We start from the raw sequence: 26,365 nt of genomic DNA, 5'->3' as shown, positions 1-26,365 counted from the left end.
CCTCAGTGCCCCCTCTCTTCTCTCCTCCTCCCCTCCCCTTCCTTCTCCTCTCACTGCTCCAATTGCCTCATCTTCCCTGGACGTAGTCCAATTCCCCCCTTCCCTTCCACGCGACCATGCGTCCCATCGGTCTCGTCGGCCTCATTGGCCTTGCCAATGCCGCCTGCCCTTACATGAGTCGTGACCTCTCTGCTCGCGACTCCTCAGATGCCTCAGAATCCACTGAGGAATTCCTCTCTCAGTACTACCTCAATGACAATAACACTTACCTCACTTCCGACGTGGGCGGCCCCATTGAGGACCAGAACAGTTTGAGCGCTGGTGAACGCGGTCCCACCTTGCTGGAGGACTTTATCTTCCGCCAGAAGATCCAGCGCTTCGATCATGAACGAGTAAGTCTTTTTGTTTGTCTACTACGCAATTGCACCACTAAGAATGTAGGTTCCCGAACGCGCCGTACATGCCCGTGGCGTCGGTGCCCACGGTGTCTTCGTCTCCTACGGCGACTTCTCCAACCTCACCGCGGCCTCATTCCTCTCTGAACAGGGCAAGGAAACTCCCATGTTCGTGCGCTTCTCCACTGTCGCTGGTAGTCGTGGCAGTACCGATCTGGCGCGCGATGTGCATGGTTTTGCCACTCGCTTCTACACTGATGAGGGCAATTTCGGTAAGCTATCCCCTGGTTACCGTACTCTTAGCCAAACACTAACTCGTCAGATCTCGTGGGAAACAACATCCCCGTGTTCTTCATCCAGGATGCCATCCAGTTCCCCGACCTGATCCACGCCGTCAAGCCCAGAGGTGACAGTGAGATCCCGCAAGCCGCGACTGCTCACGACTCGGCCTGGGACTTCTTCAGCCAGCAGCCCAGCGCTCTGCATACTCTATTCTGGGCAATGGCTGGACACGGTATCCCGCGCTCCTTCCGGCATGTTGACGGCTTTGGCGTGCACACATACAGGCTTGTGACGGACAGCGGCGCGTCGAAGCTGGTCAAGTTCCATTGGAAGTCGCTGCAGGGCAAGGCCAGCATGGTCTGGGAAGAGGCGCAACAGGTCTCGGGCAAGAACTCGGACTTTATGCGCCAGGACCTGTGGACATCGATTGAGTATGGACGGTACCCGGAGTGGGAGGTATGTGCGACACAGTCCCTTACAGCGAGCTTACAACTAACATCCACAGCTCGGCGTGCAAATCATGGACGAAGAAGACCAGCTGCGCTTCGGGTTCGACCTGTTTGATCCCACTAAGATCGTGCCGGAAGAGTATGTGCCCATCACGAAGCTGGGTAAAATGACCCTCAACCGCAACCCGCTCAACTACTTTGCGGAAACCGAGCAAGTCATGGTATGTCGCTCCTTGCTTCCTTGTCTCTCCACCCGCATAACCTACATGGACCTTACCGACGCTACGAACCAATCTAACCGCACCAGTTCCAACCCGGCCACATCGTCCGCGGAGTCGACTTTACCGAAGACCCTCTGCTGCAGGGCCGTCTCTTCTCGTACCTCGACACCCAGCTGAACCGCCACGGCGGCCCCAATTTCGAACAGCTGCCCATTAACCAGCCTCGCGTCCCAATCCATAACAACAACCGTGATGGCGCAGGTAAATCCCTCCCCCATCTCCCTCTTCCTCCAACAACCGACTAACCCATAAATAGGCCAAATGTACATCCCCCTCAACCCGAACGCCTACTCCCCCAATACCCTCAACTCCGCCTCCCCCAAACAAGCCAACCAAACAACCGGCAACGGCTTCTTCACATCCCCCGGCCGCACCACCTCCGGGCACCTCCTGCGCAGCACCTCCCCGACCTTCCAAGACGTCTGGTCCCAGCCGCGCCTCTTCTACAACTCGCTCGTGCCCACCGAACAACAATTCCTAATCGACGCGATCCGCTTCGAAACGAGCAACGTCAAATCCACCACCGTGCGCCAGAACGTCATCATCCAACTCAACCGCATCTCCAACGACCTTGCCCGTCGCGTCGCCCGCGCCATTGACGTCCCGGCCCCCGACCCCGACCCAACATACTACCACGACAACAAGACCGCCGACGTAGGCACCTTCGGCACGAAGTTGAAGAAGCTCTCGAACCTGAGAGTCGGATTTCTGGCCTCCGTGCAAACACCATCATCTATCACCGCCGCGCAGGACCTCGCGACGGAGCTGAAAGACGATGAAGTGGACGTGGTGGTTGTCGCAGAGAGATTGACTGATGGAGTCGATCAGACTTATTCAGCCTCAGACGCGATTCAGTTCGATGCGGTGATTGTGGCGCCTGGGGCGGAGGGGTTGTTTGCGTCCGGGTCGGTCACGGCGCCGCAGCTTAATTCTACAGCGAGTGCGGTGAGTACGCTGTATCCGGCGGGCAGGCCGTTGCAGGTGCTGGTGGATGCGTTCCGGTTCGGCAAGACGGTGGGGGCGGTTGGGAGTGGGGAGGGCGCGTTGCGGAATGCGGGGATTGATGATGAGAGAGAGGGTGTCGTGGTGGGGCAGACGATTGGGGCGGACTTTGTGGACAGTGTTAGGGAGGGGTTGAGGACGTTTAGGTTCCTGGATCGGTTTGCGCTCGATGAGGAGTGACCGAGCTGTTCTTACTGAGGGTGAGTGGTGATGGGTGGACGGATGGGTGTCTCTGAGGTCAGGGACATCTATTTATGGTCTGCTGTTCTCTTATGACAACGGTATTATGGCGGGATTGTCTTCTTGTATCTATTAGCGTGCTCGCATACATACATTATCTAGTCATGGCTGGTACACTGGCCGGTCGAAAGACTGGTTCGGTGTAGCCGGTTGTGGCTGGCAAGGATCGATCGATCGTATTTCATATTATGTAGCATTAATTGATTATTATGTACTTCTGATCCAGATATGGTAGGATACCTATGATACAGACGCGAACGTCTCATACGAGAGCAAGCAAGCTGTTCAGCTGAGTTGAGCCAAAGTGGCCTTGCTCCGCGCACTCATCTTCCGCTTGGCCTGCGCCGAGGAGCTGGAAGTACTGTTTTGTCCCAGAATGACCCACTCGGCCACCGTAGCACCAGCAGTCTCGTTGGCCTGGTTGCCTGCGAGCAGAAGTGTGGCGTACCGGGCTTTCTGGACGGGCGCATCGAGTGTGATGGTGGTGGTGTTGGCGGTAGGGATAGAGACAACGTTCAGCTCCTCCGCAGAGATGGCGTTGTACGGCTTAGACTGGACGATGTTGGACATCGATGTAATCACCCGGTATCCTGTAGAGTTCGAGCCAGCGGCAGCGAACACAGTGGAGGGGTTCCCGATGGGCGAATCGTGGAAGATGACAGTCAGGTTCTCGGGCGGTGCCTGAGACCAGTCGAAGTAGAAGCCGGAAACTTCCTCGGCTCCAGCCTCTGCCGTGGTAGACAAAGTGACTGTCAAAGAAGTCAGGTCAGATGTCGAGGGCTGCCACTTGGTGGAAGTAGCGCCGTCCACAGCAGAGATAGGGAACTGGCCCGGTTCGTAGGCATCCGGTGAGTAAACTGGATGACACTGGACTTGATTGCCAGGAGTCGTGTTAACAGACCCGATCATGCGGTTAGGGACAGTCAATTCTCCGGAGAGCGGAAGGTAGTAAATAGTTGCCTCATCGGCCGAGGCGGTGGACTGGCCGACTTGGACCTTGATGCTGACGTTGGAGAAGAGAAGGTCAGCGCTTGCCAGCGGCGCAAGAGATGAATCCCGCTTGATGGTGGTGTGTGTATAGTTAGACCACGCAGAGATCGGCCAGCCATGCCAGTAGAAGGTCCGGTAAGTAATATGAGGGATCTGGGGCGGGAGATTCGGGTCGATGTAGATGGTGTCATCTGGGTGGAGACGGAGACCAAGGTAACCATAGAGGGCTACCTGGTTGGCACCACCGTGGCCGGTCAGGAACGGGAATGCCGGGTGAGTTCCACCATTGATGCTGGCATCGTCGATCATCTGCTCAGACAGCTGGTACCACGGGCCACGTGCATATGGAGCGTAAGAGTACTGGTGATAGGTGAAGGCAGAGCAGCCGGACGGAGAAACATCGCTGGCAACAATGGCGAAGATGGCATATGTCATGGCCGGTCCATCTGCGGATTGCTTGTTTGCATACTGTAGTTGTTAGCATGGCACGTCATATAAGGAGTTGCAACTTACGTAGTCCAAGTCGGTCAGCGAATTCGTGGCCGTGTAGTTGTCTGACTCATAAGCCAACGGAAACGTGTTGAGCACAATGTCAGCCTGCTTAACGACAGCAGAGCCGTTCATCGACGTATATTCTAGGGTGACACCGTTCTCACGGAGGATCAGAACGTCCTCTGCGATCTCGTCCCATGTCTCATTCGGCTCAAGACCAAACTGCTTGCGCAACTTGTTGGCGTTCTGCAGTGTTTCGGCGATCAACGGCATTGTGTATCCGCCCGCATTGATGCTGTTGGCATACTCATCCTGCGGAGGTCAGCTAAATCATGTGACAGGGACAGATTACCTACCGGATCAGTCATGTTAGTCAATGTCCAGGAGGAGCCATTACGCTCCACCAGTTCAGAGTAAAGAGTGGCTGCTGCGTCATAGATCGGGAACAGGTAGTTCTTAAACCATGCCGTGTCACCACTTGCAACCCATTGGTTGATCATCGCCAGGCCATTATCGCCGTTCAAATGATACTGGTAGTCCCAGCAGGGTCCGGTTGCGGTGCAGTTGCCGAATCTGCCGCTAGTCCAGGGGTAAATCGCTGCGGAAGAGCTGAACGAAGTTTGGTTCTTCGAGCCAGTGAATGCAGTTTCGATGTTGGCCTGAGCTTGGTAGTGCAATGCAATACGGTAGTTGGTGAACCGCTGAGCTGACTCAGGATGGGAGGCCACAAGACCAGGCTGCATCCATAGATCCGCATCCCAGAAGATCTGGCCACCGTACGAATCCGAGGTAAGTCCGCCGGGAGCACAACTGTCAACATTCACAGGAATTCCACCAGCAGCCACGATCGCATTGGTTCCGGCGGTGTTCTGCAGCAAATAGTAGGTGTTCGTGACAGCAATGATGGCCGAGTCGACGATGTGGCTGTCTTCAGGTAGCTTACCGGTCGCTGGATCCGTGAAGCGATCGACCGAGTGGTCGTGCATGATCGTGGCCCATTCCCCAACATGCGACTGCAGCGACTTGACGTAGCCATCAGCCAGGCCAGCCAGGCATGCAGCCTTGGCTGTCTCCTGCGTGGCAAGGAAGTAGTCCGTGGTGGCGCCACCCACAAACTTGGTGATGCGGACAGTCTCATTCGCAGTAAACGTAACATCGACCGCCTGTGCGACCGACGAGCTGTTTGTGCTCACATAAGGCTTGTCGGTGACGATCCTACGCGAAGACAAGTCGACACTGTCGGAGCCATCCAAAGTTGCATAGACGTAAGCCGTGACGTTGTTGACCCCCCAAGGCCGCACAGCAGAGAAGATCGCACCCTCCTCTTGGCCAGATACGACAAAGTCTGTGCGGACTGCTGCATAGCCATCCAGCACGTTAACCACCGTAGCATTGCCGTTCGTCAGAGGGGTGATTTCCATGTCCACCACGGCTCGGTTCACGTACAGCTTGTGCGCGAAGAGTCGGTAGGTGATTGCATAAGAGCCTTTGTTTCCTTGGGGTGTCCAGGTATACGACCAGGACAGCACACCCGACTTGAAGTCATAGGTAGACTTAAAGTTCGAGATCGTGCGGTTATCCACGGTAGCGTCGAGGTACGTGTCATCGCCCAAGTCAAGAATCAGGCCACTCCAGTGCGGAACACCACTGATCACACTGTCATCTCCATACTGCGAAAGCCAGGGGAAATTGGAGCCGTTGGTGTGGGCTTGTCTATCCCAGAAACCGGAAATAGTAGCGAAACTCTGGCGCCGGGAGTAGAGGGGCCAGCCATTGATCACATCGCCATTGACCGGTTCGTCAAGCTCGAAAAAGGGACCAATGTTAGCAACATTGATTCCCAGGTATCCGTTTGCAACAGACCCACGCGACTGGTAGTGGCCCTGGTCAGGCGTGGTGGTGGTGAGCAGCCAATGATCCTCATCCCAGGTCACGCCCGAGAACTTGGTCTGATAGACATTGGTGGAGTTAAGAGCTGTTTGGGGCACGTCGCGCCCAGCGTGTCTCTTCAGGGACGCCGAAATACGCGCATTCTTTCCTGGCAGACCGTCCACAGCCGCAGGAAGATGCAGCAAAAGCGGCAACAACGTTGCCAGGAACTAGCAAGCGCATCAGCGACAAGTTTACGGGGGCTAGGCTCTCAACCATACCTTGACTTGCATCTTGCAAAGGCCGGGAGCCTAGTGAAGCTATGCGGTTGCTTTATCCACTCAAAAAGTCGAGGGGAAGGAGAAAAGGATAGGAGATATAAATAAGATTTGAGTGCGACGCGAGATTCGATCGGAGTTTTATCCTGCAGTAGTCGGTCCACCTCGTGTCCGAGACAGGGAATGCCAAGGGCGATCGGTGAAATGAACGAGAGACAGGCGAACACCAGGAGATTAAATGCACTGCCCCTTGAGAAAATTCTTGAGGACTTCTTGGTCAGCGGTGATGGAATTACCCCGCGGGAGATGATGGAACCGAACCGAAGTACCTTCGTCACTTTGCTGGCACGGTCCTCAGGGCAGGCCATTCCTACTCGACCAGGTCATTTTGTGGGGTACGGAAGGCCCTGGAATGGTGCGAGGCCGGAAGTCCGGGGATCCCGCGTTGGGCCCAGTGCCACGGACAAGCCCCTGCGGTGGGCCATGATTGGGTAGCGACGTGGTCGGCCGGGGGAACAAAGGAAGGCAAAAGGGAGGTAACCAAGGAACAGACACGGGATGGCGGGGAAGGCAATTGAATGACGGAAGATGATGATGTTAATGGTGAAAGTGACGAGGAAGTTGAAGTGGGATGAGGGGAAAAGGAAAGAGGAAAGAGGAAAGGGAAAGCGGAAAAGAGGCTCAAGCAGTGCAAAGCACACAACTGCGGTGCCTTGCTGCCTCGCTGCCTCAGGCATGATATCCCTCCCCTCGCCCGCTTCCTTACTGACAGTAGAGATAATCCCCGCCCCGACAGACAATGGCAGGTCATCCCTTCATACAAACATAATCATAAACTCTCTGCAGAAAAACAGTACGCCTTGCTTCCAGTCATCAACAACACTGGTCATGAAACCCCCATACCTCGCCGTGGCTATCTACCATCCCCGCTACGGCAACTTTCAACACTGGGCCCTCCATCTCCACTCAGATACCGAAGACCTCATCTTTGAAGTCGATGGCGAGCATCCCTGCTTCCAAAAAGTCGTGTCCAATGGGCTTCCTTCCGATAACCTGGGTTTCATAGAATCTCTGTTTGTGTGTCAGATCGGCAGCCCCGATATCCCGACCGTGAAGGATGTTGTCGACGCCACACCGGTGGACAACGAGACCCTCGAGTGGGATTGCCAGGACTACGTGCTAGATATACTGGAGGGATGTGAGAGGGAAGCTGTGCTGGAGGATGAGGATGCCGATTATGCAGAGGCTATGGAGATCCTACGAAGTAGACGGGGGCCGATCCTTTAGCTTAGCGTCCAGGCGATCCCTAGCTGATAAGGGCAGACGCATAATGTTAAGGTACGGGAGCCCAAGTCCGAGTGCTGCGATAGCAGGCACAAGTTATAGTTCCTCTAAGGAAAGAAACATTTACTCCAAAGATAATCCAGACTCCGGAACGCCCTCCGACCTCGGGTTTCCGAGCCGAAAAGTATACAACTGGCTATCTTTACATCGATAATCATCGAATCATATTCACATTGAACTTGAACGATGGAAGAACGTGGTTACATCACACTTCCCCCACCCAGTCTCCTCCAAGCTTCCCCTCTCAGCGCCCGCGCCGTATCTCTCGTCCGTTCCATCGCCGACTGATTCTCAACCGCCCTCCGCAACAAGAAATGCAGACACTCCTCCGTCGACCCCCACGCCAAACACTTGAACACCCCCGGAGCCGCTCCATCCGTCGATCCCTCTACCATCCCCAGGCTCACTTCATCCGCCATTCCCTGCAACTGGCCAACCTCCACCGGAATCAAAGGCAGTCCACTCTGCGCCCGCTGCCGATACAGCGCACACGCCTTCCGCACACTCACCCCGTTATGCGAAGCCACAAACAGACGCACTTTCGGAAACGGCTGTCCGGGCTCCCCGCCCAGCGGATACTGTCTCGTAATCAGACTCTCCACGATATGATCATAATTCCTGTCTGTATCGGCCTTGGTGTCATGAATCCGGTCCCGATGGTCATGAGCAATATACGCTCCCCTGACAAGCTTGACACCCATAGCCCAGCCTTCTTTCTGCGCGAGCTGGAGATGTTCATTAAGCCTAGCTGTAGACGACTTCAAATACGCCTGATAGGTATTCAAAACAACAGGCGCATCCGCCCTATCCACCCGGTTATACTTCCTCATCAAATCCACCGCCCACGCATCAATCGCACCCTGGAAGATCTGCTGCTCGGCATCAATCCACACCCGCGAGCCCTGCGCCGCAACAGCATCACAAATCTCCATCATGGCCTCTTGAATCCGAGGTGGCGGAACACGATCCCCGCGCGAGAGGGCCTCCACGGCCGCAGGACCAGCACCGGTGAACCTGCGTAGAGAAACACTATTAGCCCAAACCCGTCACCCCATCCAATAAGTAATGAAAAGAGAGAAAGCATACTTAACAGCCAAATAATTCCCCCTCCCACACATCCCCAACGTCCTCAACGTGCCGACCCTCCATTCCTCGACCGCCCGATCCAGCGCTTCCTGCTTCTCCTCAGCCGACTGAATGCGATCCACATCCTCCACTTTAGCAATCGACTCCCTCGCATACCCCAGAATAACACCCTTGAACCCCAGCGACTTCATCTCCTGCACCGTATTCCGGACCTCCCTCTCATTAATCCCCGCGCAGAAGTGATCATAGATCGTCCTGCGCAGCAGATAATTCACGACCGGGTTCTTGGCCGGGCTGAAGAGCATGGAGTTCGAGTCGACCATGTACTTCAGCAAGGAGAGACACGGTTTGAGGAGCGGGGAGGCCATCACGGATGTGAAGAGGAGGGAGCGGAGGAAGGTCCGGGTTGGTAGGGCTGATAGGGGTGCTGGGGAGGGGGTCTTAGGGGCTGGTGGTGGGACTGTGTGGTGGGTTGTTGTTGTTGATGTTGACGAGGTGTTGTAGGCATGGTAGTAGACTGGTGGGTGGTGGAGGAGTTGGTAGTAGAAAAGAGGAGTGGGCCGTTTTGGCCAGAGTAATACTTTCGATCTCATTTCAAGGAACGGTTTAGGTGTCTTCCATTCTACGTTCAGGGCTTATGGTATTCCCTGTCTACTTATTTATCCCCTCGTTATAAAGCTGCCGGATGATAGTAGTGAGGGGTAGGGACGCCAGCGCAGAGTATGTGGTCGTAGATCACGGCAGACGGTTTTTTGACCGATTGGCTTGATTCCACGCGAGGGGGGAGGTTGTGTCTGCAGGAATCTAGGTACATTGTAGTTGGTGTTGAGGGATGATGGTCTGGTTCGGTGGGTGTTTCCGGTAGTACTCGGTTAAGGGTACCGCTGCAGGATGATGAAATCAGGTATATGGGAGCAGTTGATACGGTCCAATGGGTGCTGTGTGTTCTTATCGAGGATAATATATCAATTAACGGGGTTCTATCAGTGTTATATCTATTTATGAGTGTTGCTATCGCTCTCTATCTTTCGATCTAATCTATTCGGAAATATACCCCGAGTATAGTAACCTCATCTACCGATCCCCCTTCAGATGCCTCGTGCCATTAATCACCGCATCTGCAAATGTCGCTCTTGCTCCAGCTCTCTCCACCGTCATCACTCCTTGAATAGTACACCCTCTCGGCGACGAAATATTCTCCCTTAAAACAGCAGGATGCGACCCCTCCTTCAACAACGCCGCCATCCCGGACAGCATCTGAGCCGCCATTTCCAGCGCCTCCGCCCTCCTCAATCCCTCCACCACACACCCATCCAACAATCCCTCCAAAGGCACCGTTATAACGCCTATCCCAGCCCCGACCAACATCGTCCCAACATCAAACAAATCCGCACTCAAGAACTTGACCTTCCCAATCACCTCAAACACCCACGTCACAATCTCCACCAACTCCTCCTCCAGCGGCTTCGTCTCAGGAAGCTCAACAATAGTCATAGACTGGCGCAACCGCGCCGCGACATTTGGCATCGCCCGGACAATCTTGACACTCTCGTGATCCCCGTCGCTCAGACAGTTGAGTATGTCAGTGGGCGTCATCCCCGCCATGATACTAATCACTAACTTTCCGGACAACGCTTCCCCCACTCCCGGAGCGGAGAGAATACCCTTGGCTAGAAAGGGCTTGCAGGCTAGTAGGATGATGTCTGCTTCGCGCATTGCGCGGAGGTTGGAGTCATGTGCTATGGTCACGCGGGATGCGTCCTCTGCATATTGGCTGCGGAGACGTTCCGCGGATGCGGCGGTCTTGGTGCTTATGATGAAGTGATTGACTTTTCCCGCTTGGGTGCGCGTTGCGTCCAGTAGGCCGCTTAGGATGGCGGAGCCCATGTTGCCTTGATTCTCCGTTAGTAGGTTGTAGATATTGGGTGTTTGTCGATCATTGTTTGATTGTAGTGTTGGTGATGGATACATACCACATCCGATAAAAGCGAGCGTTTTCTGCCTCCCCTCTGGGGAAAGCGATCGTACGGCCATCCTTGGATTGAGTAGGATCTTTGGAGTGTGTGTAGGTGTGACTCTCGATTGCCGTGTGATTTTTGTATATGTCCAGGACTCAAATGCAAAAAAAAATGAAAATTGATGGGTGAGTCAATCAATTAGCGGATCGTATCTCCGCCAGTGGAGGGAAAAGCACGGCGCGACATGCCGGGCTCGGGTGTGATCCCGAACGATAGGTAGACATTATGGCTCACTGCGGGGATGGTGGGTCGGTTGGTGACAACGCATTGGATTGAGTTCGAGAACCCTCACGTCTTGTGTCAGATTCATATGCTGATTAGGTCACGCTGTGTTACATTCTAGATGGGGTACGTGGAGAAGGGCGCAGGCAGGAGAGATCGAGGCCAAGTGCGAGCTGATGGCGGATTCCTGCTGAGTTGGGCTCATGAGCGGGATGAAAGAAAAGCTTCATATCAATTTGGAGCAAAGATACAGCTCATCAACTAGTAAAAAAAAAAAAAAGAACTATTTTGCTGCCTCCCTGGTTGATCATTGACTCTTTTTCTCGCCCGCTTCTTCTCTCCTTGCTTGGGAGAGACAATTGTGTTGGCGAGAGCGGAACAAAAGCAAAAAAGGAAGGTACAAGGCCCGAGCCGCGGATCGAACGCGGGACCTCTCGCAGATATGCTTGGGTTTGTATCCCTAAGCGAGAATCATACCACTAGACCACCCGGGCTTGTTATGGTAACTGCCTCTAATTTCGGCTTTATTAGCGGCCAGCAGAACATCTATCATAGCAGCAAACTGCAAATGACCTACCATACGTTCAGCGGAGTATCATGGATATTCTTGGTTGTTATTCGACTTATGATGATATTACTCTATCACTACTATTATTCGGGTTTTATTATTCTCATGAGTCAGTTTCAAAGCGAGTTCCAATGGTGCGAGATGTCAACTAGTAATTCCATGGATGGGGTTGGGTAGTAACCAACATATATTTATTCCCGGGTAATACGTTTTGGGTGAGAACTTATTGATTCTCACCGTCATAATGATCATCACTCCAATGCAGCCATTATGTGCCAATTCAAGCGAGAGACGGGTATCGAAGCAACGCTCATTAACCCTGTTAGACCAATCTATCTAGGCAGTCCGTTATATCGTGGCGTGTGAAGGACATCCAGAGTTGCGGCGGGCGAATAGCATTATTCGGAGACATGTATGCAATTTACTCATCAAGACAATATTTAAAGATACATCGACATATAATAAGCAAGTTATATATTCATTCGTTGGCAATGTTACTGGCCAACGATATCTAGTCATGTATCTATCATAGGCGACCGAGGAATTCAATGTGACTACGCCAATAGCCTAGTCATTAAACCCAGCAGAAAGAGTACGTCCCAGTCAACAAATATCCGACCGAACGGGCATCGCAAGAACGCGTTGCCCTGAATGCTGCCGCCGACATCGAGAGCGCACGGTATAAAAGTCATCGAGGTCTGACTTGTCATAGTAACATCCCCCATGGCGTTTCTCCATTGCCCACTGGCCGACGGGAACAAATGCATTAACGTCGCCTGGGCGGAGCGGCATCGAAGCCGATGGGGGTGTGGAGTATGGGTACAACCCACGTAGGAATATTATCGTCGAACGACCAACTCAAGAGATCTTCGGGCGCTTCGCGTCAGGGAACCCAGCAGAGCCACGCATACGTTTCCGCTCCATAGCCTCCATCTCCTGCTTCATGATGCGCTCCTGCTCCGTCATCTTCTTGGGCTGTTCCATGACCGGCCCCTTCTTTCCCGCAAGAGGGTTCTTCTTTACAGCGGCAGCAAAGACATTCTTCGGCTTGTTTCCACCACCACCGAATGACAGAGACACCTTCGGCGCAGCCTGTGGCGCAGGCGGGGCGGGGGCGGGAACGGCAGCGGGAGTAGGTGCAGCATCGGTAGTCTCTGGCGTGGCCGATGCACCGCTATCCTTTTCCTCGGGCAATGCGGGCTTCGGCGACTCGCTCTTCGAATCGCCGTTTGCCTTCGAACCGAATCCGATATTCAACTTGACTTTCTCACCCTCCTTGCGCTGCAGCTTGCGAGCTTCAGGGTCCACCTCTTCCTCCTCCTTCGCACTCTGCTGAGCACGCTTGATCTGCTCTCGAATCTGTCGTTGCTCCTGCTCCTCATCTCCCCGGTCCTGGCGTTCCTTCTTGAGCAAAGCTTCCTGTCGTCTCATGGCCTCCGGACTCCGATCGATATAAGAGACGAACAGGCCCTTCTCTGTCTCCTCGACACGGCAAATACCCTCGCGACCCAGGTATGCAGCAAACTGCGAAAGACTCTTCCACTTCGTGGCGTTCATATGGATGTGCTACATGTATGTTAGCGACAGACTCATTCCGCAAGGACCACTCGGACCACTAACCTCCTTATCGGCAATGACTTGCTGGTAGAACTGGTTGATGTGAACTTTCTTCTCGCCATGACCGGTCTTTAGAAGATTGAGGAAGTTGTCGAGGAATTGCTTGCTGTAATCTTCGATGTATTTCTTGGGGTCTTCGCCGATCAGCAGCACCTGGCGCACATGGCTTTCACTCTGGACATGGCTTTGAAAAGTCAGTATCATAGACATTGGATGTTCCACAAATTGTAGAACTTACCAGCGAAATCCGTTCTCATCGCGACACTGGCGCGAACAAGCCTGACAATACCATCTAAGTCTGCCTAAGCCTTTCTGTTGGACGTTAGTAAGTTGTTTTACGTGTGGACAAGAGGGCAACGTACAGCCTTGATCTTGTTGCTGATCGCCTTTGTGGATCCAGCTTCTGCGCGCGGCATGGTGGGCAAAGACAATAATGTCTAGATAACCTCCTAGAGAAAGCAAAGTACAAGGACAGAAGAGAACGCTGAGATGTCGAGCGGAGCGCTTTGGAATCAAGACGCGGAGCGGGTGGCGGAATCGCTGAGATGACTAACTTATCACGTGAAAGGCTGATAAGATAAGTGCCGAGCTTCAAGGGGTTGAACCCAGCTACTCGAGCTCTTGAACCCTTTCAACCTTGAGCGTGTATATTACCGCTTGTGAGAGGTCAAGTGACCGTATTTCTTTACACGTGACTTGCACGGCTATCAACAAGCAAGTTTAGAGTCAACCGACCCCTCAAAGATACCAAAGTATTTTCTGTATTTCCAGAAACCATACCATCTGAACTTCATGTTAAAGGAAATAAATACTCTTCAAAACTCTAAAATTCCTTGCTAGTTGAAAAGACATAAAAAACGTATATTGGTTTTTAGTTAATATCAGTGCTACCGCTTAGAGATGGTAAAATCCAGTGATTAAATGTGTAACTGAACTGAAAAGATGAGTTGACCTGAAAGATGTAACTTTTGTATAGAAAGTAGTAGAGTTGACAACTGATAAAGCCCGGAAAAACTACGGTTGGGTCAACGGAGCTAAAATTACTGTCATCCGACTTGCAGGCAATTACATTTTGAGCTCTGGTATGAACGCGAGCCCTGAAGACAGCATAACTTTATTGGCAAAGCATATACAGGTGGAATACGCAAATCAGATCGGTCTCAACATTCATGGCGTTTTTTCCTATAGAAGAACAATTTTCTGAAATACATTTCGTTATCTATACAGTGAGCTGGCTATGCTCTCTCAAGCTCTAGTATGGTCTCGTTCATTCGAGAGCGAGGCTCGCCCTGATTCGTCAATCCCTCGAGGCCCTGTACCTTCTTCAAACGGCGCATAGTTATCGATCAAATAATACAAGTCAGCTTCGCGCGTGCAGAGAGATTAAAAGGGGTTAGCTCACATCTGACGAACAGCAGTCCCCTCACTCCTATGATTGACAGAGTAGATAATGTTATAGTATACCGAGTACATGCGGATCCTGTCATCCCATTCGTGTCGTGGCCCACTGGGCGCAAAGTGACGCAAGTAAGTGCGTGTATGCACTTGGTCATGGATCTTGTTATAGTTGCATCTCCAGTTCGCTGTCTCCGTCTCATTGTGCGCATAGAATGCGGCAGAATCAAAGATATAGATGTTCCCTGTTTCGGGAGTTGTCCCCGTGTTTCCCTCCCACAGGTCGGCATGGATTAAACATGGTTTTACTTTGCGTCCTTCAGCCTCAAGTACTCCGATTAGTCGAGGAACCACATAATTTCAGGGCCCTCCGAGAGAGTATATTGAGATCCTCCCAGACTCCATTGACTGCAGAATCTCGGCCTAAAACATGCCTGAGAAGCTTGGAGAAGAATATAGTCCAGCTACTCTCCCATGAAACGTTCTGCGGAGTATTTCCCTGGCAGGTCGTGATATGGAAGCCAAACATTCCTGTCGGTGAGACACTTTCGCGATGCAACTGGGCGAGCCTGGTGCATAGTTGATATGGCTCCGGGATCCTGTCGGCCATATTAATGAATTCAGAGAGGAAAAAATATGTCTTTGGATCTGATCGATCGATCTCGCCCCAAGAATAAGGCTTTGGTACGAAGTCTGGCATCGTCCTGTAGAGTTCACACTGTGCGTTGAATTCACCTTGTATCAATAAACGAACATTGTCCCCAGTAGCACATTTGAGGAAATATAGTTTCTCAATCCCAATATTGTTCTTCACGCAGAGACGTGCTGTGGTGGTCCATGCTGAGGTCCCGAAGCGAATTGCGGAAACGATTTGAGAACTGGGCGGAAACTGACTGGCGACATTTGCATCGACGCGGAAGTCGCTTGAAGGAATGTTAATGACTACTGGTGAGTTTGAGGGCATGATGACTGTCAACTGCTTTCGAGCGAAAGTGTCAAGAACTAGCGGGGAGAGAAAGATCAGTGCTGACCATAACCTAAGGGTATTCGAACATGCTTTCATACCGGCTACGCCAAAGTGCTGTTTGAGAAAGACTCCCTGAAAAGCTAGTTGACTCTTCCAACAGCACTGTGCTATTGAACATTGATGATGAAGTTATTGCTTGGATAGCTTGGTGTCCAATATGCACCGAATTAGAACAAAGAACTGCTGTACCACTCCCCCGCTGTCTCACCCCGCTGAATGTTTTGTCGTCATCCATCCTACCCTACTGCCGGCGAATACATTTTGTAATGAGCAGAGTTCAATATATTCACTTCTAGAAAAGCCTAGTTATGGCAATCGCAAATCCCTCAAATTACTCTGTACCTGCTACCAATGCTGCCAATGACACACCAGACATACAATGGTCGAAGCCACCGGCCACCCAACCATACATATTATTCACTCCCAAAGCAAGAATGTCCATCGTTATAATCGTGGGATTTGCAACTATAATATCACCTCTCACCGCGACCGTACACTTTCCACTTCTACCAATACTTGAGACCCAATTCGAAACATCGCGGCAAGCAATAGATATTACATTGACCATCTATATAAGCTTCCAAGCTATATCACCAGCAATATTCGGACCGCTTTCCGATTCCGTTGGTCGAAGACCAACAAACCTTCTTACCCTCGCCATCTATGCTTTAGCTAATCTAGGCATGGCACTCAACAAATCCAACTATGGTGTCCTCTTACTATTACGGGCTCTTCAGAGCCTTGGCGCCAGTGCCGCATTTGCTATGAGCTATGGCATTGTTAGTGATGTCTGCGTTCCCAGTGAACGAGGTAGGATGATGGGTTGGGTTAGTATGGCCTCGAATCTAGGAACCTGTGTGGGCCCGATCATAGCTGGGCTGGTTGTATATCTGAGTGGAGATATTGAGTGGGTCTTTTGGGCTATATTTATTGTCGGGATTCTTTTATTCTTCGTTGTTGGTATACTGCTTCCTGAGACTGGGCGCAACATTGTTGGGAATGGAAGTGATAGGACGAAGATTAAAGCATGGCACCGGAGCTGGTGGAGTTATATCACAACCGTGGGATTTTTACTGGATAAAAAGAACGACACCCGAGAAGAGAAACCTGCAGGTAATACCGAGCAAAGTCCTTCTGGCCGGGCGAGAAGGAACATCTTCGCTCAGCTTAATATCCGAATGTTTCTGGTCCCCTTACGGATCATCTTCTTTCCAGACGCCTTTTGCTGCCTGTGGATACACGGATCTTTCTACGCGGTTGACTATATCCTCGCCGCTACGGTTTCCGATATTTTCATGCACACATATCATTTCAACACGTTATTAACCGGCCTGGCTTACCTTCCACGAGGCATTGGTATCATCACAGGCGGCTATTGCAATGGCCGAATAATGGATTACAACTATAAAGCGATGCCCGCAGACATAATCATCCAATTGATCGAGTCCATGGCGATGATCTGCGTGAGTTCCCAATCGAACTAGCGCGGTCTCGTGGTATCTATTACCTTCTTCTCTTCTCCACTAGCACATTGATCGCCTACGGCTGGACTGCGCGAAATGAAAAGCATTTTTCAATTCTATTGATCCTGCAATTAATCCAAGGGTTCTGGGATACGTGCTTCTACACTATTTACAACACATTGTTGGTCGATATCTTCCCGCAGAATCCGAGTACTGCTGCAGCAAGTGCAAGCATAACACGGTGTGCCATGGCAGCAATAGGAGTGACTAGCCTGCAGCCTCTGATGGATGCTGCAGGACTAGGGTGGTATTTTACCGCCCTTGGCATCATGAGTGCCGTGTGTGGTGCAGCAGCTGTCTGGTGCATACGAGGATATGGCATGCGGTGGAGATCGCAGAGAAATACGAATCTATAGACTGCATCGAATATCATTGCGCATTTTACATGAGTACTCATGAGTACATTTCCACCCCATTTCATCATACACATCGAACCGCATAATTCAAATCCACTAGGCCAACCCCAACCCAACCGCAAAACAAGCCCACGCCGCAAAGTCCACCGTCCAAGTCCTTACACGATGAATAGTCAACCAACCCTCCAGATCCTCCGTCGAGGAACCCTTCGACGAATCCTCCATGATGGCTAGCACCTTTGGAGCAATAACAGGCACATAAAGCAGATGACTAGCGGCAAGCACCGTGCCGGCTACATACCACGACAAGGATGATCGGAGTCCCGCGACTACCCCTGATCGGCGGTCCTTTAGAATGTTGTATCCGCCTCCCGCCATGGAGAGGGCCAGGAGGCCTACGACGCGGACAACGCCGCGGCGGAAGAGGACGTTGAAATAAGATGGTAGGATTTCGTTGCTGCGGGGACGGTGGTCCGGGTGCAGGAAGACGTTTAGGACGAGGTCTTGGTCGAAGGCGAACCAGAGGGTGCAGGTGGATGAGACGAGTGGGGCGGCGCGGAGGAGGTTGTGCGGGTTGAGGATGAGTCCGGAGGCCATCTTGATTTGATTTTATGGTACTGGAAAGATAGGGGGTGGATAGGGTATAGAGAGTATGTAGAGAGGGATTGGAGGCAGCGATTATAGGTGATTGAATAGTGATTTTATTTGAGAAGAGTAAGATGCAGCCGGATGTCGGGTAGTTGTCTCCCGGGTGAGATGAGCTTACTAGTAACGTTAGGTAGCTTGGTTGATTACATGGCATAGCCACACACCCCGCGCCAAAATCTTACGGCCTTTTCAAGGCTGCCTTGGATCAGTCATCCGACACACCCATCTACTGTACGACTTTTCGAGGAGGGGAAGCATATAAAGAATTAGGAATTGTCTGTGAGGTAGCGGAACCGCAATTCGATTAAGGTTCGATGGTTCCTCCCACTGGAAGATTCCGTAACGTTGTAAGATGCACCTGGATCTTGCCTACGCAGGATGATGTTTATCCCATGAAGATCAGGTAATCACGTATGTGCCTGACTTATATAAGGTGGCGTTCTTCTGTCACTCAGATGAAGTAGTTGTATTCAGTTGATAGCTAATTGAATAAGCTCCAACAATGCCTTATCGGTTATATATGCCCAATTGAACCGATGTTCACAACGACAGTCTTCTGCGAGTCAATTTTGGTCGGAGCTCTGGGTGATGTCGTTTCACAGAACCGATTAACGAGCAGCGTTTGGTAGGTTCCAGGATATAGCCCAAATTCGAGCAGGTTCTCCGGATTGACATTGCGTAGTCGTTGTCGTCTTCTGGTGGTTGAGGCTTCGGGGGTAGTTGTGGCTACTACTAGGTTAATCAGCATTGGTTGTTATTAACGGTGTGGCCGCAAACCTTGGGGTAAAAGCCTCCTGTAGGACCTATGGCAATATTCATGTGTAATATTTTAGCAGTCGCCGAACCTCGTTGAGTTAGGCACAACACGTAAATTAATTGCAACATTTTCTATTCCCCTTATATGAAGACATGAAGCTAACATACGTAGAGCTCTGAATGCATACTCTACACCATAGTCTTCATTGGTACGGAAGCCCGCAGCGCGCATCCGTCCACAACGTAAATATGACCCTAGAAATACCCTGAACCGCGCGTATTGATTCGAGTGATTGGAATATCACCATTGACTTACTCTTCTTAACACATAAGCATCCTCACTCATCCGTCAAAAATGCACTTGTTTGTACTGTTGAAGAATATGGCCACCAATCTCAGCACCCTTCTTGCCATCCTATCGAAGTGACATCTTATTCCAGAGCCTTATTCTTCTAGATACCAACTAACGCAACAAAAATCTAGCATCCGGAATGGAATATATTCCGACGTCGAAATAAAATGCCATTCATCGACTTTCAAAGTCCATCGCTGTATAATCTGTCCGCAATCGGAGTTTTTCGAGAAGGCCCTGTGTGGGGAGTTTCAGGTGAGCACATGGCATATCTCAGTATGACACTAACGAGTTACAGGAGGCCAAAACAAATGTCGTTACTATCCACGACGATCCCACGATCATCAAGAAAATGATCGATTATTTCTATCGTGGAGACTACGACGATTCTCCGGACAAGAGTCAGCCTGCCACTAATCCCGACTATGATTCTCCAACCACCAAGGCGCATGTTAATATAGAAATGTACAACGTGGCTGATAAATACGCCATTGAACCACTTATGGCCCTAGCAAAGAAAAAGCTCGAGTACAGACTTACCTTAGTCTGGGACAACAAGGAATTCATCCACATTATCGAGAAAGTCTACGGAGAGGATAGCCCACAAAACTCGAAGCTGCGAGGGACAATAGCCAAGTTCGCCGTTGAACATCTTGCAACTCTTATAGAGTTGCCTCGATTTGACGAGGTGCGCAGCGAATACCCACTCTTCTCATATGACTTCTCCACATCAATGATACAACGGATGGCTCGTGTGGAAACAAAGTTACGGTACGTAATTAGAAAATTAGCCCAAAGAAAATAACCGCTATGCAGTGTGGCTTACGTTTATGGTGATAGAATAATGACGAACCTTGATATAGAAATTATGGAGAATATCTTCTCTGGCATTGTCTCATATTGTCGTGATGTTTACAGTATTTATCGCGAGAGGTTCTGTCTAGAATGTTGTAGGCTTTTTGATGATAGGAAAAGTTTGAGGCAGCATGATACGGAGAAGCATTCTAAGTGTACGGATTGCAAGATGCTGTTCGCGTCACTTGCCTCGGCGAGGAGTCATCGTACGCATTACCATGGTGGTTACTGAGGATTTTCCCTCTTTTTCTTGTTTTGCATCTTATGTTCCATGACGTTTGTTTATGGATCCCGTTGGTATTACTCTAGCACTATGGTCTGAATAATTAATAGAGCATGATTCCCCCAGAAGGAATATTACTACAGCTTATGTACACAGAAACGTAGTACTATATAATCCTTATGGTGAATTGCATAGTACGCTCCAAGCAAGCATCTGAATCCAAGAACGGAACCATATAGACTCAGATATTCCGAATCTGGCATTGTCACTCATATTATGATTCAACCACGGCAGGTGTCAGTATTACCCTTGCCATTGTTCTGACAACCCAATTGACATTCTTGAACAACCGTGAGTGATTGATCATCATTACAATGGAATAAGTAGTAAACCCAAAGGCCTTGCCATTGAACCACATTTGAATGACCAGATCGTCTCAATGCATCGGACATCGCCGCATCATTGTCCCCTTTTTGTGTATCAGCATACCTCACAATTAGCCTTATGTAAGTAGCACCTAACTCACCGACATCATCGAGCACACCGGAGCAGTAATTGAAACCAGGTGTGCAGTACCCAGTCACGGCGGCGTTCGCGGTGGCGATGAGTGCAAAGGCACCAAGTGCAGTGGTGAGCTTCATTTTGTATGGTAGGGTTAGAAGAAGAGCTGAGGAGATGGAACGATAGATTGTTTATAGATAGTAGTTAAACTGGTTTGGAGGCTAGAGGTTGGTAGATAGAGGGCAGAGAGATTTCGATGTGGCAAGAAGAGGTTTTTATATCTTCAGATACTAATTGAGAAAGTATTGCTGCTTTCTTGAATGATGATGGCAACACAAGGATGTTTGGTTGCACGGTGACTGGCCCATTTCGGATACACCTCCCCATCTACCAGATCCTTGTGAGACGGGATCAATCCAGTTAATGGGTGCACAAAGTCACTAAGTTAGTCAGGCTTAAGCTACTCGGTAGTTTAGCATTCCTTGTTCTGCAATGTGCTACATGAGTCTGGGTCCATCCAATCGAACCTGCAACTCTACGATGCTGCTCCATCAGGGCTGAGGAGTTGCTTATGAACTCCGTGATTGCCTCTAGCTCACAGAAAGGGTAATACTGACTTATGAGATCAGGATATAGTCTGCGGTGTCATTGGTCCCTCTCAGCTTGACCGATAGATCTTTTGGGAATGGAGCTCCCATTATACACTTCGTGAGCTACTACGTTTATAACATATGCTTCATTGAATGCGGGTTATACAGAACCTAACTAGTCTGATATTTCCTGCTTTGGTCGCACGATTCACTGAGTTTTGAATTATTACAATGGCCACTTGTGGTCTTCCAGAGGAAAAGGAGAAAACCTAACTACTCCACATTGATCCTCTGTAACATATTATAAGGCCCGGAACCTTGCGCTGGTACCAAAGCTCCTAAGCAAGCGCTCACATATTTCACTTGTCCTGCTAATTTTATCCTCAAGCATCCTAATTCAACGCAACAAACGCCCCAGATAGAAAATAACCAAACAGCCCATCCTACTTCCGATCTCGAACCCCCTCTTCGCCAGCAGCAGGTATATCCAACAACGGAATCGTACCATCCTCCTTCTTCCCAGGCAGAGTGGCCTTACGCACACCCACCTGCTGAATCCAGGTCTTTGTAGAAGCAAGAACACCCGCCTGATCCGGATGCAGCGCACTTCCAAGTATCCTACCAGGCGAGGTACGAGCAAGGTAAGACCGCATCTGTCCTAACCCTGTACGCCGTAGAATAAGAAGGCAGATGGTAAAACCCGCAAGCGCAATGGAAAGAGCAAGCACTATAAACGCCGGAATCGCGTAGGGGATGTGATACTTGATATTTCGCGACCACAATGTCACCGGCACGCTTACCCCTCCCACATCTCGCTTTGACATCCTCTTACTATTCTTGGAAGTCTGGCTTGGAGCATTATGCCAGCCACGTGTCCCGACAACGGTATTGGCGGTCATGTCGGTCCATATCAGCCCGAGCATCTTTTCAACGCCGCTGGCGGAGGAAGATAGTTCGAACCAGCGGTTGTATAAAGCCAGGTCGCCGGATCCTGTGTATCGAGAAGTGGCTTGGTTGAGGGTTGCAATGTCGAATAGTGAGAGGAGTCTCTGTGTGTAGAACAGGTTTCCGGGCATGCTTGGCTCGCCGGCTATGGTGTCAGATGTGATGAGGTCTGGGTAGCCGGGTAGCCACAGGTAGTCTCGTTGTACTGTGGAGATGTCGTCGCGAGCGCCGACTTCTGGTGAGACAAGACCCCATAAGGGTCTTACGTTTTGTAGCGTGTGGTTCTTCAGTCGCTCGACGCCCCAGAGTGGAAGCTCGGAAGGGTCTTTGTACTTCTTTTCGTTGATGCTCTGGATGACTAACTTGTCTAGCCCTCCGGTACCGTTGAATCGGAAAGTAACCTCCCGAACAGCTGCCTTAGTTGCCGCCGCGCAGGAGTATAGCGGGGTGCTCCAGGTGCTATTTGTGTCTGGAATGAGCGAGTCACCATCGAGTCTACGAGGAGCGGCAAACACAGTACCACAGGCCACACCGACGAATGACATGTTCGAGAGAGCCTTATCGGAGGGGTAATGACAGGCTTCACTGCCGATGGCGTAGACGTCATATGTGCTGAGGTTCAACGGGTTCTCGGGCTGTCCACTCGAGTAGTTTCCTGACAAGGTAAAGCCGTCTGGGACGTCGAGGAAACTACCGTACCCGGAGTCTGTTTGGACAGTCATCGGCTCAACGATTATACTAGACATGTTTGCCAGACTGAACCTCTTTCCCATTTCTGAGTGCATATATGCGAATGGTGCTGTTCCGTCTGAACCGTTGGTTGTCACGTTGAAGTACTGCATTATGAGCATGTTGTGTCTCCATGCGGCGTTGTAGGCACGCTCGTACAGTGCAGCATCCTCCTGAAATTTGGTAGCATCGATACTGTACCTTTCATGGGATAGATTAACGAAGCCACCGCGATCAACTAGAGCTAGATTCCGAAGATCGGTGTTATAGATGTCGTCGGTACTGTAGCTGCTATATTGTGCCTGGGGATCGTAGTTGTAATCCACTGTCAAATTTGTGTCGACACAGCGAGTTTCAGGTTCGATGAATAGGATATCCTCTGTCCACTCAGCTCCCATTGGCAAAGTCGAAGGGATAGTATGGTTACGGAAACCAATACGTCCAGCCTTGCTATCCACAATCAAACCCTCGACAGCCAACAGGTCTTCATCCAAAATTAGTTGAGAGATCTGCCGATAATAGCCCTGAGAGAATACACTCCCTGTAGCGCTAGCGCCCGGTACTATCTGCGTTGATGAACGGAACGACCGCCACTGGACATCAAACACGCTGGAGACTGTCGCTGACACGTTTCCGCTCGTAAATAAGCTGACACTACTAGGCCAAACGGAATACGCTTCAGTGATGTCTTCCATGTCGGCGCGATTCGGCGGTGCGCCGGGGCAGCCTTCTGGGGTATCGGGATCCTCATCGGCATAGCATATCCGAAGTGATTTATATCCATCCCTACTAGGGGTTGCCTTTCCAAAGGCTGATGTATCGGGTGCGTAGTGAAAGAGAACATCCGTGGGGTTGTCTTGGGGACCGATCGTGTCGTAGAGGCCAAGAGGGGTGACGATGCCGGTAATTGATACCAGGACAGCTGCGATCAACTGAAGCCAGGAATAGGTGAGGATTCTCTTGCTGACGCCTGTGCTGGCGGCGGTATCTGAATCAAGTATGGTGGGCCAATATGATGAGTGCAGTAGCCGGCTAACGACTGACCTACAGCATTGTCAGTGGATCCATCTATGAAATAAGTCCGTGAGAGGGAATTAATACCAAGAGACGACCGAACTTTCAGCGGGTAGATGGCCAATAACTAAGAGACATATCACTGTTGGAATAAACAGACGGACTTGAAGCAGTTAGCCTAGGTTAGCTCTTCAGGGCTGGATTCACCGACCAAGAAACACGCCAGCAGCAATGATGCCAGAAACATAGCCAACTGTGAGTTCCGCCATAGCTCAGGGGTTTTATTTGTAGTACTCCCAGTGCGCTGACCAAATTTCAGTAGTTCGTGATGATGTCCTGACAGATTGTTCTCACCATATCCCGCGTTGGGATTCGAATCCCCTATCCATCTTGTATACGGCTAAATTTTCAGCTCAGGGTCTATATATCTGTCATGCCAAGACGAGGCCATACTAAATCTCGTCTGATCGGCACAAATACGAGGCCGATGAGCCGTGTGTGGAATTGCTTCCGGACCAATAGAAAACGAAAATGAGTGTCGATTTGAAGGCAGAGAGACTAAAGAGATGATCGCGCGACCAAGCGAGAGCATAAAGTGTCGAAAATGCCAATTTGCAAGTCTCGGCATCCTCTTGACCCCTCCATACGAGCCACATCACGAACCTCGCTCGACTTTATCTTCGTACTGAGGCGGGCATGTGTTGATCCTCATTCAAGCGAAGGTCTGCTCGAGCATTTTCAATATATATCACGAGGACATCCACACATGCGGCTCTGCAATGAGATGCCATCCCCATCCTTGGATAGAAAGTACGGAAGGGAGTGCTCCACCACTAGGGCCGGTCCTCCTGTCCCTTGAAGGGCGGCCAGGTAGTATTAACCAGATATACCGCTTCATGCTGTCGAAAAATAGCGATATCCGATGTCTCAGATACTGACTCGCTTGCATAAATCCATAATAAGGAAAAGCTATCCTGCTAGTGATTCTTGCAGTGATGCTCACGCTTCTGCTTGCCAGAGTCTTCAGACAATGGTAGACGGTGTGACTCTTTGTATACTCATCGCCTATACTGTAGTTAGCTCATTCGAAGCGAAAATAAAACCCTTTATCATGAGACTCACCTTTCTGTATATGCCATAGACCAGCAATAGCCGCCTTTATCTGTCCCAATTCGTCACGGATGTCTTTGACTAACGCGAAAAACCGTTAGCAAAAAGCCCAAAGCTCGACCTAAAGTACCCCACTTACCCAGATCTGTCACATGTACGAGATTCTCGTGCTGCGGCACCTCCTCCCTCGGAATATGCAAAATCAAAGCCTTTGCATAGCTGCAAGCAGCAGCAATAGCACGCGGCCTCCACGCATCATACCTATGCGAATCCGCATAGCTCGCAATGCCCTTAATAATCAAACAAGGCAAAGTATTCATAGCCCCAGCTGATCCACACTCAAAACACAAAATCGATCCCCCATATTCCCCACTTAACCTATCCCGAATTGCAGCATTAATAACCAAACTATCCCCCGAAGCAATCGTACCCAAATGCACAACTGGCAAATCACTACTTCTTCGCCTTTTAAACACCTCGCCCTCGAAACCACAGGCATCACAGCCAGTATATCCTTGGATATCGCGATGGACATAATTCGAGCAGAACAACCTATCCCGCAGCCCGGCAGGATACGCATACGCCTCCCCAAGCGACGCCAAGATATCGGCCATCACATTCCCTCCACCACCAGCCTGCTTCCTCCTCAGAAGACACCCCAAAAGCGTCACATACGACAACAAATTTTCCGGCGGTGCATTAACATGTCCGCGATGAGTGTACCTCCCATTACCTCCAATCTTACCATAATCATATTGCACAACCCCTCCATTCCCACCCCCCGGAACACTAACCACCACGTCTCCCAACCGAATATCCTTCCCGGAAATTACACCGGGAACACCACCTCCAATACCAACAAGCAACCCGTACCTCATTGACTGAAACGTCCGACACAGATTCTCCGCTACAGATGCGGCTGCTGCTGTCCCCATCCGTCCTGCAGGCAGACAGACCATCACGACGTGGTGTTGACCTATTCTGCCTAATAGATAGGCATTCTTATCTTCGAGAGGTTGATGCTGTGGTATGCCGTGAATTTCATCGAGGATGGCGATCGCGACTTCGTATTCTTCGGGGAGGGCGCAGATCCAGGCGAGGGTGTAGGAGGTGTTGGGGTGGGTGGAGGACATTTGGATATTTAGTTATCTCAGGTATGTGAGGTAGAAAAAGTGATATTTTGGGCGAGAGGGATGGGGAGGGTGTTA

At 50.7% G+C, this 26,365-nt stretch overlaps 13 protein-coding genes and 1 non-coding gene across 14 annotated transcripts; 5 read left to right on the top strand and 9 right to left on the bottom strand.

Moving 5' to 3' along the window:
• The first annotated feature begins 51 nt into the window (after positions 1-51).
• cat1 (catalase catB) lies at positions 52-2,807 on the top strand. Its single transcript, XM_026773254.1, has 6 exons — positions 52-392; positions 442-667; positions 718-1,133; positions 1,183-1,347; positions 1,434-1,608; positions 1,664-2,807. The coding sequence occupies exons 1-6, from the start codon at positions 117-119 to the stop codon at positions 2,587-2,589; spliced, it is 2,184 nt and encodes a 727-aa protein (XP_026625955.1). The 5' UTR covers positions 52-116; the 3' UTR covers positions 2,590-2,807.
• A 14-nt stretch (positions 2,808-2,821) lies between these two features.
• treA (alpha,alpha-trehalase treA) lies at positions 2,822-6,464 on the bottom strand. Its single transcript, XM_026766409.1, has 4 exons — positions 6,282-6,464; positions 4,488-6,230; positions 4,153-4,443; positions 2,822-4,107 (listed from the first exon to the last, which is right to left on the bottom strand). The coding sequence occupies exons 1-4, from the start codon at positions 6,291-6,293 to the stop codon at positions 2,935-2,937; spliced, it is 3,219 nt and encodes a 1,072-aa protein (XP_026625954.1). The 5' UTR covers positions 6,294-6,464; the 3' UTR covers positions 2,822-2,934.
• Positions 6,464-6,852, top strand: BDQ94DRAFT_144173 (uncharacterized protein). The gene has a single exon (XM_026766408.1). It carries the CDS (start codon positions 6,483-6,485, stop codon positions 6,771-6,773), a length of 291 nt encoding a protein of 96 aa, XP_026625953.1. The 5' UTR covers positions 6,464-6,482; the 3' UTR covers positions 6,774-6,852.
• Positions 6,853-7,024: 172 nt separating this feature from the next.
• Positions 7,025-7,824, top strand: BDQ94DRAFT_144170 (uncharacterized protein). The gene is made up of 2 exons (XM_026766407.1): positions 7,025-7,616; positions 7,706-7,824. The coding sequence occupies exon 1, from the start codon at positions 7,167-7,169 to the stop codon at positions 7,563-7,565; it is 399 nt and encodes a 132-aa protein (XP_026625952.1). The 5' UTR covers positions 7,025-7,166; the 3' UTR covers positions 7,566-7,616; positions 7,706-7,824.
• Positions 7,823-9,301, bottom strand: BDQ94DRAFT_178948 (putative proline oxidase Put1; the record flags this gene model as incomplete). The annotated part of the gene is made up of 2 exons (XM_026773253.1): positions 7,823-8,636; positions 8,709-9,301. The coding sequence occupies 2 exons, from the start codon at positions 9,299-9,301 to the stop codon at positions 7,823-7,825; spliced, it is 1,407 nt and encodes a 468-aa protein (XP_026625951.1).
• Positions 9,302-9,685: 384 nt separating this feature from the next.
• On the bottom strand, positions 9,686-10,778 carry BDQ94DRAFT_144169 (pyrroline-5-carboxylate reductase). Its single transcript, XM_026766406.1, has 2 exons — positions 10,682-10,778; positions 9,686-10,600 (listed from the first exon to the last, which is right to left on the bottom strand). Exons 1-2 carry the CDS (start codon positions 10,740-10,742, stop codon positions 9,783-9,785), a joined length of 879 nt encoding a protein of 292 aa, XP_026625950.1. The 5' UTR covers positions 10,743-10,778; the 3' UTR covers positions 9,686-9,782.
• Positions 10,779-11,351: 573 nt separating this feature from the next.
• Positions 11,352-11,442, bottom strand: BDQ94DRAFT_t155. Its single transcript has one exon. It is a non-coding gene; the product is annotated as a tRNA-Pro (tRNA).
• Positions 11,443-11,943: 501 nt separating this feature from the next.
• BDQ94DRAFT_144168 (putative C2H2 finger domain protein (Kin17)) lies at positions 11,944-13,733 on the bottom strand. The gene is made up of 4 exons (XM_026766405.1): positions 13,496-13,733; positions 13,372-13,445; positions 13,137-13,317; positions 11,944-13,082 (listed from the first exon to the last, which is right to left on the bottom strand). Exons 1-4 carry the CDS (start codon positions 13,547-13,549, stop codon positions 12,375-12,377), a joined length of 1,017 nt encoding a protein of 338 aa, XP_026625949.1. The 5' UTR covers positions 13,550-13,733; the 3' UTR covers positions 11,944-12,374.
• A 2,130-nt stretch (positions 13,734-15,863) lies between these two features.
• BDQ94DRAFT_178944 (major facilitator superfamily domain-containing protein) lies at positions 15,864-17,607 on the top strand (the record flags this gene model as incomplete). The annotated part of the gene is made up of 3 exons (XM_026773252.1): positions 15,864-16,046; positions 16,077-16,873; positions 16,966-17,607. The coding sequence occupies 3 exons, from the start codon at positions 15,864-15,866 to the stop codon at positions 17,432-17,434; spliced, it is 1,449 nt and encodes a 482-aa protein (XP_026625948.1). The 3' UTR covers positions 17,435-17,607.
• Positions 17,144-18,164, bottom strand: BDQ94DRAFT_144167 (putative integral membrane protein). Its single transcript, XM_026766404.1, has one exon. It carries the CDS (start codon positions 18,029-18,031, stop codon positions 17,531-17,533), a length of 501 nt encoding a protein of 166 aa, XP_026625947.1. The 5' UTR covers positions 18,032-18,164; the 3' UTR covers positions 17,144-17,530.
• Positions 18,165-18,289: 125 nt separating this feature from the next.
• BDQ94DRAFT_144163 (uncharacterized protein) lies at positions 18,290-19,080 on the bottom strand. Its single transcript, XM_026766403.1, has 3 exons — positions 18,577-19,080; positions 18,481-18,515; positions 18,290-18,429 (listed from the first exon to the last, which is right to left on the bottom strand). The coding sequence occupies exon 1, from the start codon at positions 18,828-18,830 to the stop codon at positions 18,597-18,599; it is 234 nt and encodes a 77-aa protein (XP_026625946.1). The 5' UTR covers positions 18,831-19,080; the 3' UTR covers positions 18,290-18,429; positions 18,481-18,515; positions 18,577-18,596.
• A 277-nt stretch (positions 19,081-19,357) lies between these two features.
• On the top strand, positions 19,358-21,443 carry BDQ94DRAFT_170622 (uncharacterized protein; the record flags this gene model as incomplete). Its single annotated transcript, XM_026771536.1, has 3 exons — positions 19,358-19,429; positions 19,489-19,878; positions 21,399-21,443. The coding sequence occupies 3 exons, from the start codon at positions 19,358-19,360 to the stop codon at positions 21,441-21,443; spliced, it is 507 nt and encodes a 168-aa protein (XP_026625945.1).
• Positions 21,444-21,802: 359 nt separating this feature from the next.
• Positions 21,803-24,316, bottom strand: BDQ94DRAFT_159668 (uncharacterized protein; the record flags this gene model as incomplete). Its single annotated transcript, XM_026769103.1, has 3 exons — positions 21,803-24,077; positions 24,135-24,210; positions 24,259-24,316. The coding sequence occupies 3 exons, from the start codon at positions 24,314-24,316 to the stop codon at positions 21,803-21,805; spliced, it is 2,409 nt and encodes an 802-aa protein (XP_026625944.1).
• A 479-nt stretch (positions 24,317-24,795) lies between these two features.
• On the bottom strand, positions 24,796-26,290 carry BDQ94DRAFT_178942 (Pfs, NACHT and ankyrin domain protein; the record flags this gene model as incomplete). The annotated part of the gene is made up of 3 exons (XM_026773251.1): positions 24,796-25,112; positions 25,170-25,238; positions 25,297-26,290. The coding sequence occupies 3 exons, from the start codon at positions 26,288-26,290 to the stop codon at positions 24,796-24,798; spliced, it is 1,380 nt and encodes a 459-aa protein (XP_026625943.1).
• Positions 26,291-26,365: the final 75 nt, after the last annotated feature.

The sequence above is a fragment of the Aspergillus welwitschiae genome, assembly GCF_003344945.1.
Source record: "Aspergillus welwitschiae strain CBS 139.54b unplaced genomic scaffold BDQ94scaffold_17, whole genome shotgun sequence".
NCBI classification, from domain to species: Eukaryota; Fungi; Ascomycota; class Eurotiomycetes; order Eurotiales; family Aspergillaceae; genus Aspergillus; species Aspergillus welwitschiae.
Note: the sequence above shows the minus strand (reverse complement) of the source record. Positions and strands in the feature narration are given on the sequence as shown.

Excerpts from the sequence above, each read along its gene's own strand:
- cat1 (XM_026773254.1), top strand. The coding sequence starts at position 117 with ATGCGTCCCATCGGTCTCGTCGGCCTCATTGGCCTTGCCAATGCCGCC. Across the intron at positions 1,134-1,182 it reads GACGGTACCCGGAGTGGGAG|CTCGGCGTGCAAATCATGGA; the intron begins GTATGTGCGACA and ends TAACATCCACAG. Across the intron at positions 1,348-1,433 it reads CGGAAACCGAGCAAGTCATG|TTCCAACCCGGCCACATCGT; the intron begins GTATGTCGCTCC and ends TAACCGCACCAG.
- treA (XM_026766409.1), bottom strand. Across the intron at positions 4,444-4,487 it reads TGACTAACATGACTGATCCG|GATGAGTATGCCAACAGCAT; the intron begins GTAGGTAATCTG and ends TGACCTCCGCAG. Across the intron at positions 4,108-4,152 it reads CGCTGACCGACTTGGACTAC|TATGCAAACAAGCAATCCGC; the intron begins GTAAGTTGCAAC and ends TAACAACTACAG.
- BDQ94DRAFT_144173 (XM_026766408.1), top strand. The coding sequence starts at position 6,483 with ATGAACGAGAGACAGGCGAACACCAGGAGATTAAATGCACTGCCCCTT.
- BDQ94DRAFT_144170 (XM_026766407.1), top strand. The coding sequence starts at position 7,167 with ATGAAACCCCCATACCTCGCCGTGGCTATCTACCATCCCCGCTACGGC.
- BDQ94DRAFT_144169 (XM_026766406.1), bottom strand. The coding sequence starts at position 10,742 with ATGGCCGTACGATCGCTTTCCCCAGAGGGGAGGCAGAAAACGCTCGCT. Across the intron at positions 10,601-10,681 it reads GCTCGCTTTTATCGGATGTG|GCAACATGGGCTCCGCCATC; the intron begins GTATGTATCCAT and ends CGGAGAATCAAG.
- BDQ94DRAFT_144168 (XM_026766405.1), bottom strand. The coding sequence starts at position 13,549 with ATGCCGCGCGCAGAAGCTGGATCCACAAAGGCGATCAGCAACAAGATC. Across the intron at positions 13,446-13,495 it reads TCAGCAACAAGATCAAGGCT|AAAGGCTTAGGCAGACTTAG; the intron begins GTACGTTGCCCT and ends AACGTCCAACAG. Across the intron at positions 13,083-13,136 it reads AAGTCATTGCCGATAAGGAG|CACATCCATATGAACGCCAC; the intron begins GTTAGTGGTCCG and ends ACATACATGTAG.
- BDQ94DRAFT_144167 (XM_026766404.1), bottom strand. The coding sequence starts at position 18,031 with ATGGCCTCCGGACTCATCCTCAACCCGCACAACCTCCTCCGCGCCGCC.
- BDQ94DRAFT_144163 (XM_026766403.1), bottom strand. The coding sequence starts at position 18,830 with ATGCTGATTAACCTAGTAGTAGCCACAACTACCCCCGAAGCCTCAACC.